Genomic DNA, 18,561 nt, shown 5'->3' with positions numbered 1-18,561 from the left:
CAGGACATTAACAAGACTGTGTCCCAGTCCAGGTGAAGGACAAAGGAACAGCATAAGTCACTTGACCACCAAAAGACTGGATACCACTGCTTCTCAGAGCTGTTGGTTGGGGAAAATAAAACACATGACACAAAATGATCAGCAAAGTATTTCCATTTAAAAGCCAAAGGGCACTTGTTTGCAGATAACATTGTCCACTTTCTATAGACAAGTGGTTTGATACAAGTGGTAGAACAGCAGGATAGGTGTAACCCTCTCAGAAACTCAGTGTTAATGCAGTCTGTTTTTTATAAATGGCTCCTCTAACATTCTTCTTCTCTGGACAAATTACATTGTTTTTGCAGCAGTTTGTTGTCACCAGTAGTGTGCCTTGAATGTGTAAAGCAGAAGGGAGGCAGGCCAGAGGTGGCAGGTGGCTTTTTGCCACCAGTCTTGGCGTGATGGTTGCTGTGATATTTTGGAGCTAAATAATTTACTTTGCAACAACACATCTCCTCTTGCCACTGTGAAATGTGGCTCTTGGCTGCATGTTTCATTAATGCCATTGCCTCTAAATTCTTCTCCATAATTTAGGAGGCACTAGAGAAGCTGCAATGTGTCGCCACACAGCTCACTGACACCAGGGACACCGAAAGGGATAGAAAGAGAATGGATGCACAGGAAGTAAAAGATGGATGCTAGTATGAGAGTGGGGTAAGCAGAGAAGTGCAAAAAAGACTACAGTTCAGTGCTTCTGTGAGGTTGTTTCACCACCCTGTCCCTGCTGGCATTAAGATGTGGCCCACTTTACCATGTGGCTATACGACGCTGAGCATTCACATCTCACAAAATTCTCTTTTATTTTGTCATTAGTCTAGTCTCCTTCCACAGCTTTCAGCTCTGCAATAAGTATTGAGTAACCTCTACATGCGTGCAGCTTATAGTAATTCTGTACCAGATGGTGTTTTGTGTGTGTGTCAAGAGCTGTACATAATGTTTCAGCTGTTTTCCGGTATATAGTTAAAAAATGGCCTTTACAATTGCAACATTTTTTAAATAACTGTTTTGTGTCATTGTCATTTTTTTATTAGCATTCAGTTGTAGTTGAGTCTCTTTTACAGCTATAGCTTCTGGTTTGTCTGTCTTGTTGCATGGCCCAGGTGTCAGACAGATATTACATACAAATTTGCCCCATAAGTACTGCTGGCCTTTGGACTGGGGGCCCACAGAGACACAGGGAGAACATTCGAACCCACACAGTGGCACCTGGGCAATGCTGAAATGAAACTCCTTTCTGTGAGGCCAGAGTGCTAACCCCTAGGTAGTTAAGCCAAAAACCGCCGCACCCCCATGCCTCTCTCGACAATATCAAAACTATGCATATATGTTTTACAGTAATGTAACCAATTTGTTGGTACTATTTCTCTGTCGAATTATCAAATATGGTTCCTAGTTTGCTGCAGAACAGGAGTCATTGTTCTGGTCTTAGTAACTGCCAGTTTTGTTTTGTTTTGTTTGTCGGTGAGAGCTTTTCATCCTTGCTCTTCTCCTTGTGGAATCAGCTCCTTTCCAAGTGCAGCCTGGCAGGTAATGGCTGTTTTGTTTAGTGGTAGACCTGCCTAAAGTACATACCATCAATTATTCACATCCTGCTTAAGATTGCCCTGGAAAACAACTGCAAGAGAGTTTGCTGAGTTGAAGACGCACGTAAGGGGGTCTTTGTCAACATTACACTGCATATTTAGTGAATCTGCCATGTTTTATTTATGCAAACATTTTGGCCTCACTTGCTTTAGGAGGCACTAACACGATGACATTTCTTTCATGCTTGATTTTACTAGTGTCGCATGCAACTATTACTGCTCTCTTACAGTTTCATTTTATCGTCTGGCTTTATTGTTTTTCATCTGGTCTTTGGAGGAACACTTTAGCTGTTTATGCCTACAGTATGAACAAAAAATGACAGTGAGTGCTCTTGACCTTGCCTGCATCTAACTGGCTTTGTTTGCATCTTTGCTTCTCTAAAGAACTGTGGACTTCTTTTACTTTTTTGGTTTAAACAGATGTTCTCTTTAAAAACTTAAAAACAGGATTGAGTTAAGATATTTGACTTGGTTCCCTGACCCCGTGTCACCTCTGGGATTGGCTTAATGATGGCTGAATGTTTTGTTTTGATTGTTGATGTAGTGTGCATATTTACTGTTGTTCTTCATCAACAGGCCACTGGACTGATGGACAGTTCACAAGCGCATCTGAAACCTGACATTTTAAATAAATTGTGTTCAAAATCTCCCATCTCCCTTTAGACAACAGAAGATGTAAACTATATACATTTCATGGTATCTGGAATTCCCATAAAATTGCAGATTTACGAAAAATGGACTTTGTTATCAATGTTGTAAAAATGTGATAATAGTAATTCTTTATTTATATCATAGTACTTCAAATGTTGAAGACGTTGCTAATGCTAATACTGTGCTAGCAGATATGGTGTTTGATTTAATCCATTTATTGACCTGTTGCAATCTGTTTTCAAGGAAGTAGTAATAAGTATTTGCCAGCCTTTAGATGTCCTATGTCTTTTTAGGATGATTTATGGTGCTTTGTTATTTTATTGAAGTTGAGGTCAATTGGCAACATTACATATTTACATTATAGATTCGATCAGAATACTTAATTGAATATTAAGTCTGATTAAGTATGATGAGTATGATGTAATATGATTATGATATGTACCTTTTTTTATTATAATCCCACTATTTCTTGACCAATTGCTGTAGCTATTTTTATAGCTATATTTATAGCTTTTTGACTTGGCATTTCCTAAGGTTTTGTGAATTTAGTCAAGATGAGTTGAAAGCTCTGGGTTACATATCAAAATAAAACCCATTCTAAAATCAGTGTAGAATTCATGGTTTGGGGCACATGTATGTTCTTGTAACGCATATCTAACTGCAGAGTGTTAAAATAGATATTCATCATACTCTCTTCTCTCAGCTTTTTGTTCTTCATCTGTGCTCAAAGCGCTTTGACATTGCTTCTCATGCACACATACATTTACATGTCGATGGCAGAGCTGCAGCTTGACTTGACTCACCAGGTGGCAGGTGGCTGACTGCAACAATACAGGGCCATCTTTGCAGATTTAAATCAACATCGCACTCTGTGGGTGGAGTCCACATGATGTTCTCCTGAGACCTTCTTAGCAGTGTTCAGGCTTCTAGGTTGCATGTTGCATGTTGCTTAATTGGCTCTTTTCAGTGCATATTTGTGGACCCAACATCAGTATTTCTCTGCTCCTTCAATAAATAAATAACAATAAAACCATCTCAACTAGATATATTGGATGAATTTAGTCTGTTAGGTGACTTGCTTTAGCACTACATCTCTTTCCTTCTTTGATGGTGCTTACACCTCCAACCTGGACAGATTAGACCAAAGGACTAAACCAAAATCTCTATTCAAACATTGTTTAAATACCTTATACCTGTAATGCCTCCTGTGATTTCATCAGATGTTGGACAAGCTGCGGGATCGATGGACCAATACTGGTCTGTGGAAGAAATTAGAGCTAAAAAAAGCAGTAATCACAGAGCCACGTGGTGGTGCGAAGGGGGACTTTGATGACGTCCTACAAACCTATTACGATGCAGTTAAATATTGCAATGAAAGAGGTGAGTTAAAAACATCACTCTGGCTAATGTGACTTGCTGTGCAGCATGTACAGTACCAAATCCAGTTGAAGAAACAAATAATCTAGTGCACAACAATCAGTCCAGCATTTACCTGATCTCGTTTTAAATCAGATAAATGCTAGTAAATTGAGTCAAAGCAAATATCATGATTTTACATATTCTGTAGTAGTTGGAGTAATTGTTCAGCGTTTGACAGTTCTCAGCTCTTCAACCCTTTGTGTTCTTTTGTTGTCCTAGATGGTGCACTGCTGATCGCTGTGTGTAGGGGTAAAGTGAGCGAAGGCCTGGACTTCACAGATGACAATGCCCGGGCTGTAGTCACCATCGGAATTCCTTTCCCAAACATCAGAGATCTTCAGGTAAATTGAAGTTAAAAACAGTTAAAAACACGACTGGATGAGCGATTGTGGGAACATTAATACCGGGGACCCTGTATGGAAAGAGGTGGAGGGGTGTTTCAAACAAGTTAGCAGCAGACGAGGGCCAAACTTGATTTCCACTGTGGACTTGTGTGCCACAGTTCCAGGCTTTGCTAAATTAGAATGGAAAACAGAAAGATGCTAACAAGAAGGACTAAATGAAAAGCTGCAAGTCTAAAACATAAACCTGCATTCATCCAGGGCTCTAAGGCCACCTCTCCGGGGTTCGGTGCTATGGGTTTATAAACCACTGTTGGGAACTTTGCTTGTTTTTACTTGGTATTGCTGTTTTCATTGTTGTTGCTACTATTGTTAAAAATAGTAATATTATTACAACTATTATGGTCATTTTTGGATATTATTGTTATGGTGGTTGTGTTGTTTGTTGTACTGTACTCTTGCCTTTCTTTATTTGTGTCTTACATTCTTGAGGCTGGTACAAACTATTCAGACTAGACGTCTTAAAAATAAAAACAAGTCTCTGATGTGTTTTGTACTGGTTTGTGCCCAGTAGACGGGACATAAAGACAAATCAAAAAAACAAAACATAAAAGTAAGGACATTTGTAGAGCACATGGTTGACTGTATAGTCTTGAGGCTTTATAGATGCATTTTAAAGAAAAAGTAGTTGTTACTTGTACATTCAATAGAAGGATAGTTAGTTGGGAGCTGTTGGAATCTAAAAACCTTTCAGATAGACACAGACACACACAACAAACCCACACAGACACAGTGTCTTCTTTTGGTGATCCGTGAAAAAATAAAATGAAATCCCAAAGCGATGTTTCTATGTCTGCCCCTTCCTTAGCAGATAAAGTTGACCTTTAAGTTTTAGTCTCACCCACCTCTTGTCTGTTTTCCCTTCACTCTTTCACATACTCCTGTCAGAGGACGATGAAGCTTTCACTAACCTGTTCTGTCAGTATGGCAAGATGTGTGGGTGACTGAAGCATCTCATACCCTTTCACCTTAGCCAAAGCTGTCAGATTCACCTCTTGTCAACTAGTCGGAGAGTCTTATTCATTTTCATATGCTGCATTACATTTAATACTTAGAAATTTACTCAGTCTCATTTCTTATCTCGGTTTCTTAATTAGTTTTCTTTAGTTAAGCTGAAGATCTGAAGAATGGAATGAAGGCGATCATGCTAGAGTTAACATGTATGGTTTTAAGCGACAGATATTATACAGACTTGCACCAATTATTTTTTGTCAGAGGCAATTGTTTCTGATAGTTATCATTAAATGATTTAAATTATTTACACAGCCTGTCTCCGGGGACCAATAACCAAATCAGGAAAAACAGAGCACACAGAGATAAAAAAGATAATAATAATACAATAAAATGTAATTTACATGCATTCATCTATAAACTTATATATACACACAAAAATGACCAATAGTAATAACTGAGAATGACAACAGAAATAACAGCCAAACACACAGCGCCTACCAGGCAGTTTAAATGTGTCACATCAACCATTTAGCTTCTAATGCTGCAATAATGTCCAAATTATTAACAATAGAAGGGCTGAGTTCTGCACCAGCAGCGCAGTACACAAATAATCTCAGACAATGATCGTTTTTGGTTAGGAAGAGCAACCCCAACTCCAGCACACTGTGCCTGTATGGCCTGTGCTCCCACACACGGAGAACTCACAACAAAGTGACAGTTTAAGCATCGCTTGGGATTTTACTAGTGTGTTGTGTTATTGTAGCAAAGATGAAAGATCAGAGAAAGTCCTCCCTAAGGTGGTGTTATATTTATGTTGGCAGTTTTTTTAATGGAATGCTTTCCTGTGAACAGTCCCGCCCTGCTTCAATTACTTAATAAGTGGCTTAACAAGTAATAAAAAGGCACAGCTGATAAGGAATCTTTTTGTTTTGTTTTGTTTTTGTTCTGTCCAGCAGTTCCAACAAGCAGCATGTATTAGGCTGAATACCGTATTTTGGTGGACAGCTTTGCTTTTACAAGAGGAGTATATAAGAAATAGTATACAGTACTCTTCTTGATAGGTTTATTTAATGCTTTATTTAGTCCATCCTAAATATGTGTTATGTCGCTGTGTTGGTGGACAGGTTCAGTTTTTGCTTTGGGGTGTGTGTGGGTCAGGGTGCAACCAGCTGCTGAATCCAAGCAAATCAGTTAAGCAAACAATCGATGCAAAATAAAGAAGTAGGGATGTACCTGAGGCTGATACATTCATAACTAAACTGAACTGTTGTTTACCTTTTAAATTAATATTAATACCAATAATAGTGTTAAGGTATGTGTACACACTCATACAAACATATACATATATCATCTACATACACATATGCATTGTTATACATAATCTCATAATGCTTAATAATAGCAATGACATACAACATCATAACTTCCATATTCATGCATTATTGATATTGGTAGTAATAAGTATCAGTAATACTTACAGCTAAGTTTGTAAACGCCTTATCACCTCAGGTGTTGAGTGTCTCACTACAAGGTTAGTAAAGCTGTAGCTTAACATTGTTCAACCAAAGGGTGAGGCAGACATTGGTGCATGAACAATGCCACTTATGAAAAGGGATCTCTTAGTTTAATGAAGCACTTTGGCAACCTGCTGCTTCCAGCCACGTAAAATGGATAAAAAATGGATGAAAACAGAAGATTTAGCAGGATTGAGTACATTAAATTGAAGTTTCACATTTGTACATAATGATGGTGTATATGTGGCTTTATTACTGAACAGAGGTTGATGACTTGTTAGGGTAATCAACCAAAGGGTCAACACACAGACAGACAACCATTCACACACACACTCTCACACCTACGGTCAATTCAGAGTGACCAATCAACCTAGGCATGTTTTTGGACCGTGGGAACCCACGCGAACAGGGGGAACACTTTCAAACTCCACACAAAGGCACCTGGGCTGCCCGGGAATGGAACCTAGGCCCTTCTCGCTGTGAGGTGACAGTGCTACCCACTGCACGCCCTCTAGAACATTTATATAAAATCAAATGATTGAACAGTACATTGGTAACAACTTAAGGACACAGAGTCCTGTGTTTATCTTTGCTGTGAGCTGGTTAGTAAACATGTTGGGGAGTGGAATAGTCTGCTAACCTTGTGCGTGTGTGTCTCCTATATGCAAAGACACAAGACGAGTTACTCAGCTGTCACCTCAGCCACATGTGGCAGATGGGGCGCTCAGAAATCTCAGTGACAGGCACAAGATGTCCCAGACTGCCAGAGGCGTGCACAGTGACACTGATGCACACACACTTACACACAGCTTGTGTAAAATATAGCTCAAACAGATGCGCTCAGCTGCAAATCATGCCCAGTGGTGAAATCTATGTTTTTAGGGATGAACAGGTAGCTGTGGAGGACAAGGCCAAAGCAAGCGAGTGATCTCTGACATTTTAACTAATCCCTTCTAGCTTGTGGTTTCTTACACATTTGTGAAATTTGCTAGGAGCCAGAATTGGCTTTTTCACATATGCAACCTGTCATGTCTGATTGGACAGCGACATGGTACAGACCAGGAATGTGATCGCACAGATGTTGAACTACACTGTGATTGGATTTAGATGACATCTTTAGCTTGGGGCTGTTGGCCTTTTTGTTCAAGCAGTGACTATAGAAGTGGGTTATTTTAACTGATCTGGTGTCTCATTCATTGGCAAACATTTCAAGATGAAGCCAGCAGCACTTACAGTAGAATACTTTCCGTGACATGGATAGATGAGCTGCATCCACTGATACGGGTGTCAATCCCAGGCTTACATTAAGCAAACTATATACCCTTCCTCTGCCGGTGTCAGGTGCTCACTGTTGGTTGGGATGGTTTTTAGGTGAGATGTGATTAGTCATAGTCCAACTTTATGGTGACATTTACGATTTGTCTACACAAGCACAGACAAGCCACAGTGGCATTGCAGGATATGCGTAAAGGAACGGGCTATACCTGCCGTGGCCTCCTGTTTGGTTGCTCAAGGCGAGCACACGGTACCTGTCAAAAGCAGTTAGTCTGTCGTTCAGCAACCTTCCTTTCATGGCATCTCATCAGACACAAAATGAACTTTTCACTTGTCAATTCTAAAAGGTTAGTGTTAAAACCAGCCATGACAGATGCAAATGGATGGATCCTTTCTTGGCACATTGTTTAGAGATGGTTCACATTGCCTAGACCACCTTGTGTTTGTTCCCCTTTCAGAGCACATTTGTCTATCTATCCTACCATAGCACTTAATTTGGTAAGTAGTATTTCTTTTAAACTGGCATCCTCCTTTATATTCCATCTTAATCTAGTTCTCTAGTGCATGAATCTGTTATTGTCAGCTGCTCCAGCACAACTGTACCTATTGCTCTCCAGTAAAATATGTTATGTACTGTAGCTGTTTGGTCACTGGTCACATCTGATGAATGAATGTGATGACTTGACATTTAAAACTATATTTGATTTTCAAAAAACAGAAAATTTGATGTGTAAGTATTGTACAGTAGGTAATCAGTTTGACAAACTGTAATGGAAAAATTTTGCCTTTGTGCTATTTCTTATCCAACACAGTCGTCATGTGCTGGTTAGGTGCAATACTGAACATTCTCACACAAACAACTAATCTCTTGTGCCCTGCCGTACATCAAGTCTAAACATCTGATGTTCCATTTGACTGACTAATAGTTTATGGTCTGTGTTTATCTTTAACACCCGGACTCTGGCTCCATCCTATCCGACTCCCCACCAGACCCAAGGCTGTTAAAGCGAATGCATCTTTTTTTGGAAGCTCGGTGTTCCTTCCTTTGGAAAACAAGACATGACGATGCAGAAGTGAGAATGTTTGCATTCTCACTCAGAGCGAGATAAGGTGGCGCAAACAATTCCATTGCTGCAGAGAGACATTCCACCAGAGCCAGAGAAAGGGGTTAAAAGACAGAGACAACTTTAGGATCGTGGGCTCTTTGCATCACACCTTCGTGGTGTGTGCACTGATCTCCCCAGCTGGTTTTTGGTTTGTTGATGTGTATGATCAACATCCATGCTTTTTATTTGCTTTACCCATTATTTTTATTTTCTTTATTATTTCAATGAATCGCACAAAAGGACAACTCTCTCATCTGCTTCTTTATGGAAAATTTCCACCACACAAACATCTAAGCTGCAATTTTCTATGTGGAATAACATTATTAATTGTTAGTATTATCTGCTAATATGAATCCTTATTTATTGCCAGAGTAAAATTACTGATTTTTTTCAACTGTTCAACTATTTTTTAATTGTTCTAACTGAACACATTTATGTTTGTATAACTGAAGGAAAATGATCTGAAAATGTATACATTTTCATTATATTTTATAATAAAAATACTAAAGCTGGTTAAACCACAACAAAGTAGAACCTTACACTTTACTTACCACAATAACACTAACAGTAAAGAGAATAGTAAAAGCTATCACATCTTGGTTAAACCATGATTGGCTGTTGTGTACCAAACTAGTATTATACCAACTAGTTTGTCCATTATATTTAAAATAAGCTTAATATTATAAGGCATGACCTGTGCTTTCAGGTGGAACTGAAGATAAAGTACAATGACCAGCACTGCAAGACCAGAGGTCTCCTCCCAGGCCATCGCTGGTATGAGATTCAGGCCTATAGAGCCCTGAACCAAGCCCTAGGGAGGTAACCTTGACCCAATCCCCTTTGTGATGATGTTGGAGAATTATCTTATTTTTTTACCTTTACGTTTAAAGGTTCCAAACAAATTTTACAGGTGCATTCGACATAAAAATGACTGGGGTGCGCTGATTCTGGTGGATGACCGCTACAGGACAAACCCCAATAAGTACATCACAGGTCTGTGAATTAATCTATGAATCACACACGTTGAACACTAGATGGCAATAGTTATCCATATTAAGAATTTAACAAATAACAGTATATGCTGTGTGGATCTTCCAGGTTTGTCTAAATGGGTTCGTCACCTTGTTCAACATCATGACACCTTCAGTAATGCCATGCAGTCACTGGCAGCATTCTACCAGGTGCAGCAGAATGCACAGGCAGCTCCCGTGGCCAGTCAGACGACTGGCTCCGCTGCCTCAGCTCCTCACTGTGACTTGGACGTACAGAGTCAGACACAACAGCAGCAGGACAGCCCCTTCACTGATTGTTGTCATGTACAGTCAGAACCTGAACCAAACAAAAAAGCAGGTGAGATAAATAAATGTTGCTGAAAATGTTGTTGCATGCAAGTATTCTCAAACTACCCAAGACTTTAAAAAGCATCAGTCCAGTACAGTTTAGGAAGAAATGAACTTGACGCCTGCAGCAGTCAGACACATTTGTTACATGTGATAATGTGTTGTTTAAAAGCATGTTCTTGTTTGTTCCCACCTTAAATGTTATCTGCTAGTATTTAGTGTAGCTGTTACTCATAGATGCAGTTTCTGCACAGTACAGTATATTATTGCACCTGTTACATCATATTGTCAGTCATGCATCCTGTAGTTTTAAAGGCTCATTACTTCTGCAGTGTTCTATCTTCCACTTCCACTATTTTCCCACTTTGCAGTTCACTGTGCTAGAGTATTAATCTTCCAGTAGAAACACAGTGGACTGTTGTACACAGTTTAAAGCTTCAAGGCAAAATATTGTGGGTATTTACCAATTGAATTACTCAAGTGTGTACTTTTACTTTTTAAATCAAGTAATCAAGTTCATTTTTAATTATGACATTTAAAACAGCATTGTGTTTAAACAACAACGATCGGAACACGTCTTGTGTTTATTCCTCAAGGACTTGTGAGCATGACATCACATATCATAAGTAGATATGTGGAGGTGACATGTTTGCACATTGTGTTGGCAAGCAGCCATTGTCTTTGGGGTTCATGACAAGGTTGAGCTGTGTGCCCGGTTGGATTTGGTGGTGGATGAAGGTGGTGGTAGAAGGGCAGCAGCAGAGCCCTCCCTACTCCCTCGTTGGGGGTGGATGTTAGGGGGGGGGGGGTCAGTTGAGTGGCTTGCCTCATTACTGTAAGGTCTTTTGCGTGCCTGAGTGGCGCTGGAGCGAGCAGATGAGCAGATGTTGGACTGTTGCTTTTAATTAAATCCCCTTGACCTTTGTTTGGGTTATACTGAGCGTAAGCCCACATTTCTGTCTTTATAGAACAGCCTTGGTGGCCATGGGTCTGTGCACGCCAGTTAAATATTATAGACAAAAATACAGTGTATTTTGAGTCCTAATGTTTCTGTAGTTGTCTGAGGTATTTTCTTGAGGTAGAACGTAACTAAGGACATTTACTAAAGCATTACCTATACATACAGGTTTTTACAATTGGAGGGGCAAAATTTAGTCTTTAGCCCCCTATTATTATAATAGCCCCCGTTATTATTAATAAAATGTTTTTTTTGTTTTCTTTTTTGCATTAACTACCTGAAAATGCAGAAAACGGGTAAAATATTGAATAGTATGTTATTTATTAATTGCTCTGTTTATGTTCTGTTTAATGCTTACATCATAGAATTATATATTTAATATATTAGTATTCCTAAGTAACTGCTTAGAAGGTATAAATAAGTACATGTTAACAACTTACTAATGTTTATTAATATCACTGCTATTTGTTAACATAATTCACAAGTAGCCCTTACTTTGTTTTACTTTAGTTTTACTTAGTATAGTAATAAAGCTTTAAAAAACAATGTTTTACCCGCTAGTTAAGGCCTATTACTATGTAAAATAATCCCATCCTGTTGTAATACGCTACCATGGGAATTGAGTAAATAAAGTATGTTGGAAAGTATTTCAAATGAAAGTTTGAAATTAGTAGTTTTAAGTAATTTATCCTTTAATCTGTACATGAATGAAATTTAAAGGATCACAAGTTGGACCTCTGTTTGCTGTAATTTATAATAGTTTCATATAGTAAAGTTTGTGTTTGGCAATTTCAGAACTACCTCCTCTGCATATCGACAATATAAACGGTACAGTGACACAAACTTTCTTCCCTGTTGCAGAACCTTTGCAGAAGATGCAAACACTGCCAGCACAGCCACACTCATCCCAGAAAAGACCATCACCGCCTCTGTACCCCATTTTCTGCTCCAGTCCTGTCAGCACCAGCTTCAAGAGGCCAATATTTAAAGAAAAAGCTCTCTGTAACTCAAAGTACTTGAACCAGCATTCGGAAACAACCAGTTATCAATCTGAGCTCAAAGTGCAGCAGCAGATGTTGGTCACACAGGAAGAGACTGAGACACATGTTGTTAAACATGGTAAAATCATCAGTGAAAACCAAACAGAACCACACAAGGTGACGGCGGAGTCTTCTACACCAACAACCACTCCAGGCCATGAAGGTGAATCACCTGCAGCAGATGATGAAAATGAAACAGAGGACCAGTCTGTCTTCTTTACTCCAGAACTTTTTGAGAGTAAAGGAGATGAAAGCAGTCCGCTGACAGAGACAGAAGGCTTGGTTTTAGGGTCAGGCGGTTCTACTTTGCCATTAGAAGATGTGTTTTGCTTTGAGCAGGGCCATAGACAGCAGGAAGCAGACAGAGGAAGCAGACAGAGTGCTATCTCGGCCAGTGAAGTCAGAATGAAGCTGTCATTGGGACAGGCAGATGAAATGATAGAAAGGGAGGAAGGTCAGGAGACAGTGCCAGTGCTAAATCTAATCAGGAGAACAGGTAGCAGGCTCTGCAGGCTGTCCAGGTCCAGGCAGAGATCTTCCTCCACTCCAACAGGTAACTAAGAATTTGGACACACAAAATATTATGAACAAAGCCATGTGAAGCAACTGATAAAAGCAGGATCATGGTTTTAATTGTTTCCTATCAGAGATTATTACTATTATCTTTAGAAGCACACACAATTGGACACAATTGATCTAGAAGAAGGAGCCACATACTGTTATGTTGCAGCTGCCTTAGGCAACTCGTCCGCACTGTTAATGATGACGAGGCTTTAGCTTTTTGTCTAAGAGACACAAAATCATATTTAGGCCAATAACAGATTTACCATTCTTGAGACAGCAATTTACCAAATTGTTAAAATTGAAAGCAAAGCATTTCATTGGTTTCAACATGTCATGTTCTGTTTTAATGACGTGTTTGTAGTTTATGGGCGAGAACTCGATGGAGGCTTTACATGCCTGATCTAACAGTAGGTTTTCATTTCAATTCAAGTTTTTAATGTGTGCCTTATAGTAGCAAATGTTACAATAAAAATAAATGTTAATGATTCATGTTTTTTGTTATGTTCATTTAATTCATCATTTTAAGTAAACAAATCATTCACCTGATTAAACGTAGTGACAACTATTCCTGCATTTGAAATCTTACTCTGTATCGTCAGTCTTACCAAGAGTAACTCACTCCTTATGAAAGGTTATTCCTTCACCATCTACATGTTTAATAATTTAGATGTTTTATTAAATTGGCATGTCTGAGACTTAACAGTAAATTTATTATGTCAAATTGCAATACATGCACAGTATGTGCAAACTCTGCTGTCACTGCAACACATTATCTCTTAAATATCTCTACTCAAACATTTACATGAATATTAAAATACATAAATCGAGGCCAGTAATGTTCTTACTACTTATTAACGGCGTCAATTTCATTTGTAATCCTTGTTTATTTAATCAGCAGTTCATTGGTCGTGATTGTGAGTCTGAGGAGCTGAGGTTGTTTAATCAATCCTAAAATGCAGAATCATCAAATGGCGTAAATTGAAAGTAGACAGAAAAATGAGATTAAACATGATTACGCTGATGTGATTTGTCTCATTACAGTGGAAATTTCACATATGTGTGATTTGCACAGACAAGCAGAGCAGACAAGTGTTCCATTAAAGTCTGCCTTTGCTCATCAACTGCCTCCCTCGGACCCTTGTATATGTAATCATGCATGACCACTCGTTAAGGTCATCCCCACACAGCGCAGAGAGGCCAGCGAATGTGTGTTAAAAGCACTTAATAGGGAGCCCACATTACTGAAATACTCAGTAATGGCTGCCAATGGCTGTTTTTTTCCATTAAACTAATTGAGCTTTTTTCTGAATCCAAAATCATTAAAGCTAAACTAAAAACATGTTTATTTAAAGAACATGTGCCAGGCTCAGCCAAAATCACAAGTGCAACAGAAAAACTTAACATCTCAACTGAATATCTGAAATTGGAAATGGTCGGCACTGGAGCCACAGAAACTTCAGAGTGACCTGTTAGTATGTCCTGTGTGTCTGGCCCAGTAGGAGGCAAAGGCAGCTGGATCATGTATCCTTTGGGTCACATCTTGCTCAAGCACTTGGACACATTGTGAGGTTTTTAATGACACCACATCAGTGTACTGGTGTCTTGTCCAAGGACACTGTGATGTGGCCAGAACATACAGGTGATCGTTCTGGTTCATGAAGAACTGAGCCAAGTTCACACAACAGATGACCCTGAAACCCTGTTAATGGCTAATCTGTCCCACTCTGTATCCGTGAGCTAGTGCTAAACTGCCTTTTGTATGGTTTTAGTCTGAGGGGCTGCCTAGTAAACATTCAACCCATTCTATCTCTTTGTGTAATAGTTTTTGTTGGTCAAGCTGATGCAACTACCAAATGTGTTTATTGCCTGAAGCATGACTTACAGCAAGCCCACTTAACAGGGTGTAGAAGGCGCCTGAGCTCCTACTGTCCTGTCTGAGTTTGTGTAGCTTGGTTCAACTCATTGTACCGTAGCTACAAACAGTAGCAGATGTTCAAATTATCTGCAAAGGAACAACATCAGAACTGGATTGGTCACAACTCAATTGGAGGAGTTTCTTTTTTATTTGAGCTTCTATTAACGATTATGTATGTGACATATTTAGGCCTTTAAGCTTTATGTCTCTATATTTAGCCCAAACAGGTTATACGCCTTCTCTAAAGAATGTTGTGGGAATAGTGCAATGGCTTCATTCTTTTCCCCCACCAAAGAACAACCTACCTGATTTGGGACATTGGGACATGATTTATTCTTATTTAATTAATTTTAAAGCAGGTAAGCAGTTTGAAAACAGGACTTTGCTCATGGTTCTCCCTGACGTGGAGGAATCAGTAAGAAACAATGACTAATAAGTTCAACAGTATGTCTGTCTGTGTCTGTCCTCTTTTGTTTGTCTCTCACCTTTAACACAGTGGGTGGCTGCAATGCCTAGAGGCTCAACATCTTAATCAATAATCACTCCCAGCCCTCCATAATCCCACTTGTGTTGGTAACAAAACACAGCTCAGTAAGTGTGACAGCTTCCATGACCCCAATGGACGGATACGTCTGTGTTTGTTTGTTCAGCAGTTTGATTTACAGGCTGCGTTTGTAGAACCTGATAAACACAAGGCTGTAGAACATAAGACATGATTTGAATGTATACATATATTAACATATGAATCTATATATAGAGAAGCAGTTTAGTTAGCAGTTTGTATTTACTAAAACAAAATTTAGAATCTCCATTTAAAACCTTACAAATGATTTGGGCATTTTCCAGTGTTTATTGATCATTTTTTGCACTGTTTATAACCTGGCAGTGAGGTTACACATTAGATACTGTACAATGTGCTGTCTTTAATATTGGAGCAATACATTCACTTTTAACAAGGAAGTTGAATGAGTGTAAGTATCTGTCAGTAGCTTTATAGTCTATGTCTCCTAACTACCACTGCGATCTGTAAATTAATGAAATTAACCCAGATTGATTGGTAATTTCAGGTTAACTTGGAACTTTCCAAACTGTGCTACTTTCAAATCTGTGCTAAGATTGTGTTGGACGAAAATAAAATCAAGCCTGTACGATATGAAATATGTGGGACTGCAATGGTGTCATCATTCATCACATTACCTGATTCAATGTCATGTCACGGTATAGTTTTCTTAAATCCTGTGTGTCAATAATTGCCTCCTTCTCTTTTTATCTTTATGCCACATATTAAACTTGTGCAGTCCTGTAGGAAACATTGCTCTCTATATATATATATTGCTGAGCAGCACAGCCTTCTTTTTATGTGCTTAGCCTAGGTGAGATTTTGGCTTTTTGTAAATACTGGTATCAGACATTACCTTTAGATATTGGATTTGTTTGTGAATCAGCCTCGCCACGTGGACCATCTGGATCACAGTGTGAATCTGACTAAGCTCAGTCCCTAAACATGCCCCTCCTTGTCAAGGGTTTACTTGTGGTCCCTTCACTGTTGATGAGCACAGGAAGCCTTTCAAGTTTTGAATTTGACAGACACCATATTGCACATAAAGATGTTTGGGTCTGTCTGGGGGCAGCTGTCGACGCCTAGTCTCCAGTCAGGCATGCTGTGAAATTAACAGCTCCAGCACTCGTGGCACGGCGCTTTTACTGACCACTGGCACTAAGATTGTACTGCTTTTTATGTTCATCAATTTATCCTGTGTGTGTGTGTGTGTGTGTGTGTGTGTGTGTCTATCTCCTCATCCAGCAATTCAACCGCAAACGTAAAGTATGCTGGTTATGCAGCCCTCAGCCCCAGTGGATTTCAAGATGCTCTTTTAAATTAATTGACTTAATTGAGTGAGTACAACGCTAGTCTGAAGTCCTAGTGAACACAGGCATGTGAATGTCTTGTGTATAAGTATATAATGTTTTAGTTTTTAGTTTGGGTTCAGATTTGTTCCTATTGAATAGTTGAATAGATTTAAACCTTGTGATGAGTATTTTTCTTTTTTGCATTGAACAGAAACTGCTTGGCTCACCGTGGTGCTTTAGGTGTATGGCTAATGATATTGATTTCTTTAAGTGTATGTAGCCTGAGCAGGATTGCTTGGATGGATCAACTGGTGATCTGGAGAGGGTCTTTAGCAATCTGTCTGCTGGAGCAGCTGTTAGAACTTGGCTTGAGTCATAGGTTTGGAGCTCCTTGGATAATAAAACCAGATTTATATCAGCGGGTCAGTGGAATTAGACACCTAATCTACCTATGTGGTTTTATAAGTTGACTAATCTTGATATAGACATCCGTTGTTTGGGCTCATCTTAGTGTGCTTACACCATAAGCTGGTTAATACTATAAGTGTGATTGTGGTAACCATTTGTCAACTCCAAGGCTGATGCCTTTATAGTTGTGCATAATGTCACAGGGGCTCACCAGGAGAGCATTAAAGATGGGCAATTAGCCATTTATGCAGCTCTACCCTGTGGCAGAGACACGGACGGGATAAGAGACCCTGATCCATTAAACTGCTCAGTGTTAGTCCTGTTGTACACACATACAAACATGTTTTTAAATATTATCCATGTTTATATTTATGCATGTTAGACTTTGAAAATTGGTCATCACTTTGAACTGATGTTGATCATTGACTTGTTCAATCAATACAGTTGAAGTTCATTCACTGGCCCCATAAAGTGCTGTGGTCCTCAGGACACAAGAAAGACTCAAGTGACTCAAGAGCATTGATTGAGACTCACTCTAACTGAGCATTTTCAGCATTTTCAGCAACATAACATTAACAGTGATAGCAGTTCAGCACCGTTCTCACCATGCGTGCTTTGGGCAAAACCCTTACATACTGTAGAAACACAATTAATAGACATTTGTAATTAAGCAAAACCGCTGTTATGTCCGTGTGGGCTTCAAACCTATTTATAACTATTCTTCTGAACTTTGTTGGTGTAAATCTAACAGTCTCTCTTTTCTTCATCTTTAGCTGCAAACACACTTGGCTAACGCCAAGGTCTTGCTGCCTTTGAACGACTAACAGCCAAACCTCAGATAATGTTAAACGCTGTCTGGACGTCCATGAGTTCCTTCCAGTGAAATCAAACCTTTATGGACACTTGCTGAGAAGCTGGAGGTCACACTTTACAGCCAAAAGTGGTAAATTACCACATTTCTGCTCTTCTGATGGCAAATTGTGCATCGGCACAGAAGGGGAAAGCCCACGGCATTGGTGCATCAGGACTAGGGTGAGTCTTCTCAGACCAAACCTCAGTGGGCTTCGGCTGCCAGCTGCTGCAGGGACATACATGTCTGACCAAAGTCTCTGTACTGTAACATACAAAACCAAATCAAATGTGAATAATGAAACATCTTAGGCAGTGACCATGGCTGGATCATGGCCTGAACGTAGTCACTCGATGTTTAGGCTCATCGTTTTTCAGAAGAAATCATCTTCACAATAAGGACTTCTCCGTCACTGTGTCCTTGTTGGTTGTGGGTCTGCTGAACGAGAGGCCAGGTCCACAGTCCATCACAGGGCTACGTATAAAGACTGTTAGACTCCCCTCCAGTTATTTAGAGTCTCCAGTGAACCTGACTGAATGAGAGGAAATCCCAGTCACTGTCTGCACCTTGCCCCTCTACCCCCCACAGATGCTCTAAGCACTCGTTTCCACACTGCATGCACGCTGCTGTGCAGGGGAAAGCTCACCTTATGACGGGAGGAGTTCACTGTTGTACCTCCTGATGCTGAGCTAA

General features: G+C 39.6%; 1 protein-coding gene across 3 annotated transcripts in view; it reads left to right on the top strand.

Annotated features, from left to right (window-relative positions):
- The window catches only part of brip1 (BRCA1 interacting helicase 1), a 60,975-nt gene that overhangs the window by 30,628 nt on the left and 11,786 nt on the right, over positions 1–18,561 (top strand). The window contains exons 16-22 of one of the 3 annotated variants that reach the window (XR_003788014.3): positions 3,494–3,653; positions 3,912–4,033; positions 9,649–9,761; positions 9,853–9,935; positions 10,041–10,292; positions 12,102–12,833; positions 17,792–18,050. Coding sequence is in view for 2 of the 3 variants with exons in the window: in XM_041073505.2 (XP_040929439.1) it covers positions 3,494–3,653; positions 3,912–4,033; positions 9,649–9,761; positions 9,853–9,935; positions 10,041–10,292; positions 12,102–12,841 (1,470 nt within the window). In the remaining variant the exon portion in view is untranslated. Of the gene's footprint in view, positions 1–3,493; positions 3,654–3,911; positions 4,034–9,648; positions 9,762–9,852; positions 9,936–10,040; positions 10,293–12,101; positions 13,672–17,791; positions 18,051–18,561 lie in introns of those variants that run through there. The other 2 variants (XM_029171887.3, XM_041073505.2) reach the window with 2 other exon arrangements.

The sequence above is a fragment of the Betta splendens genome, chromosome 13 (assembly GCF_900634795.4).
Source record: "Betta splendens chromosome 13, fBetSpl5.4, whole genome shotgun sequence".
NCBI classification, from domain to species: domain Eukaryota; kingdom Metazoa; phylum Chordata; class Actinopteri; order Anabantiformes; family Osphronemidae; genus Betta; species Betta splendens.
Note: the sequence above shows the minus strand (reverse complement) of the source record. Positions and strands in the feature narration are given on the sequence as shown.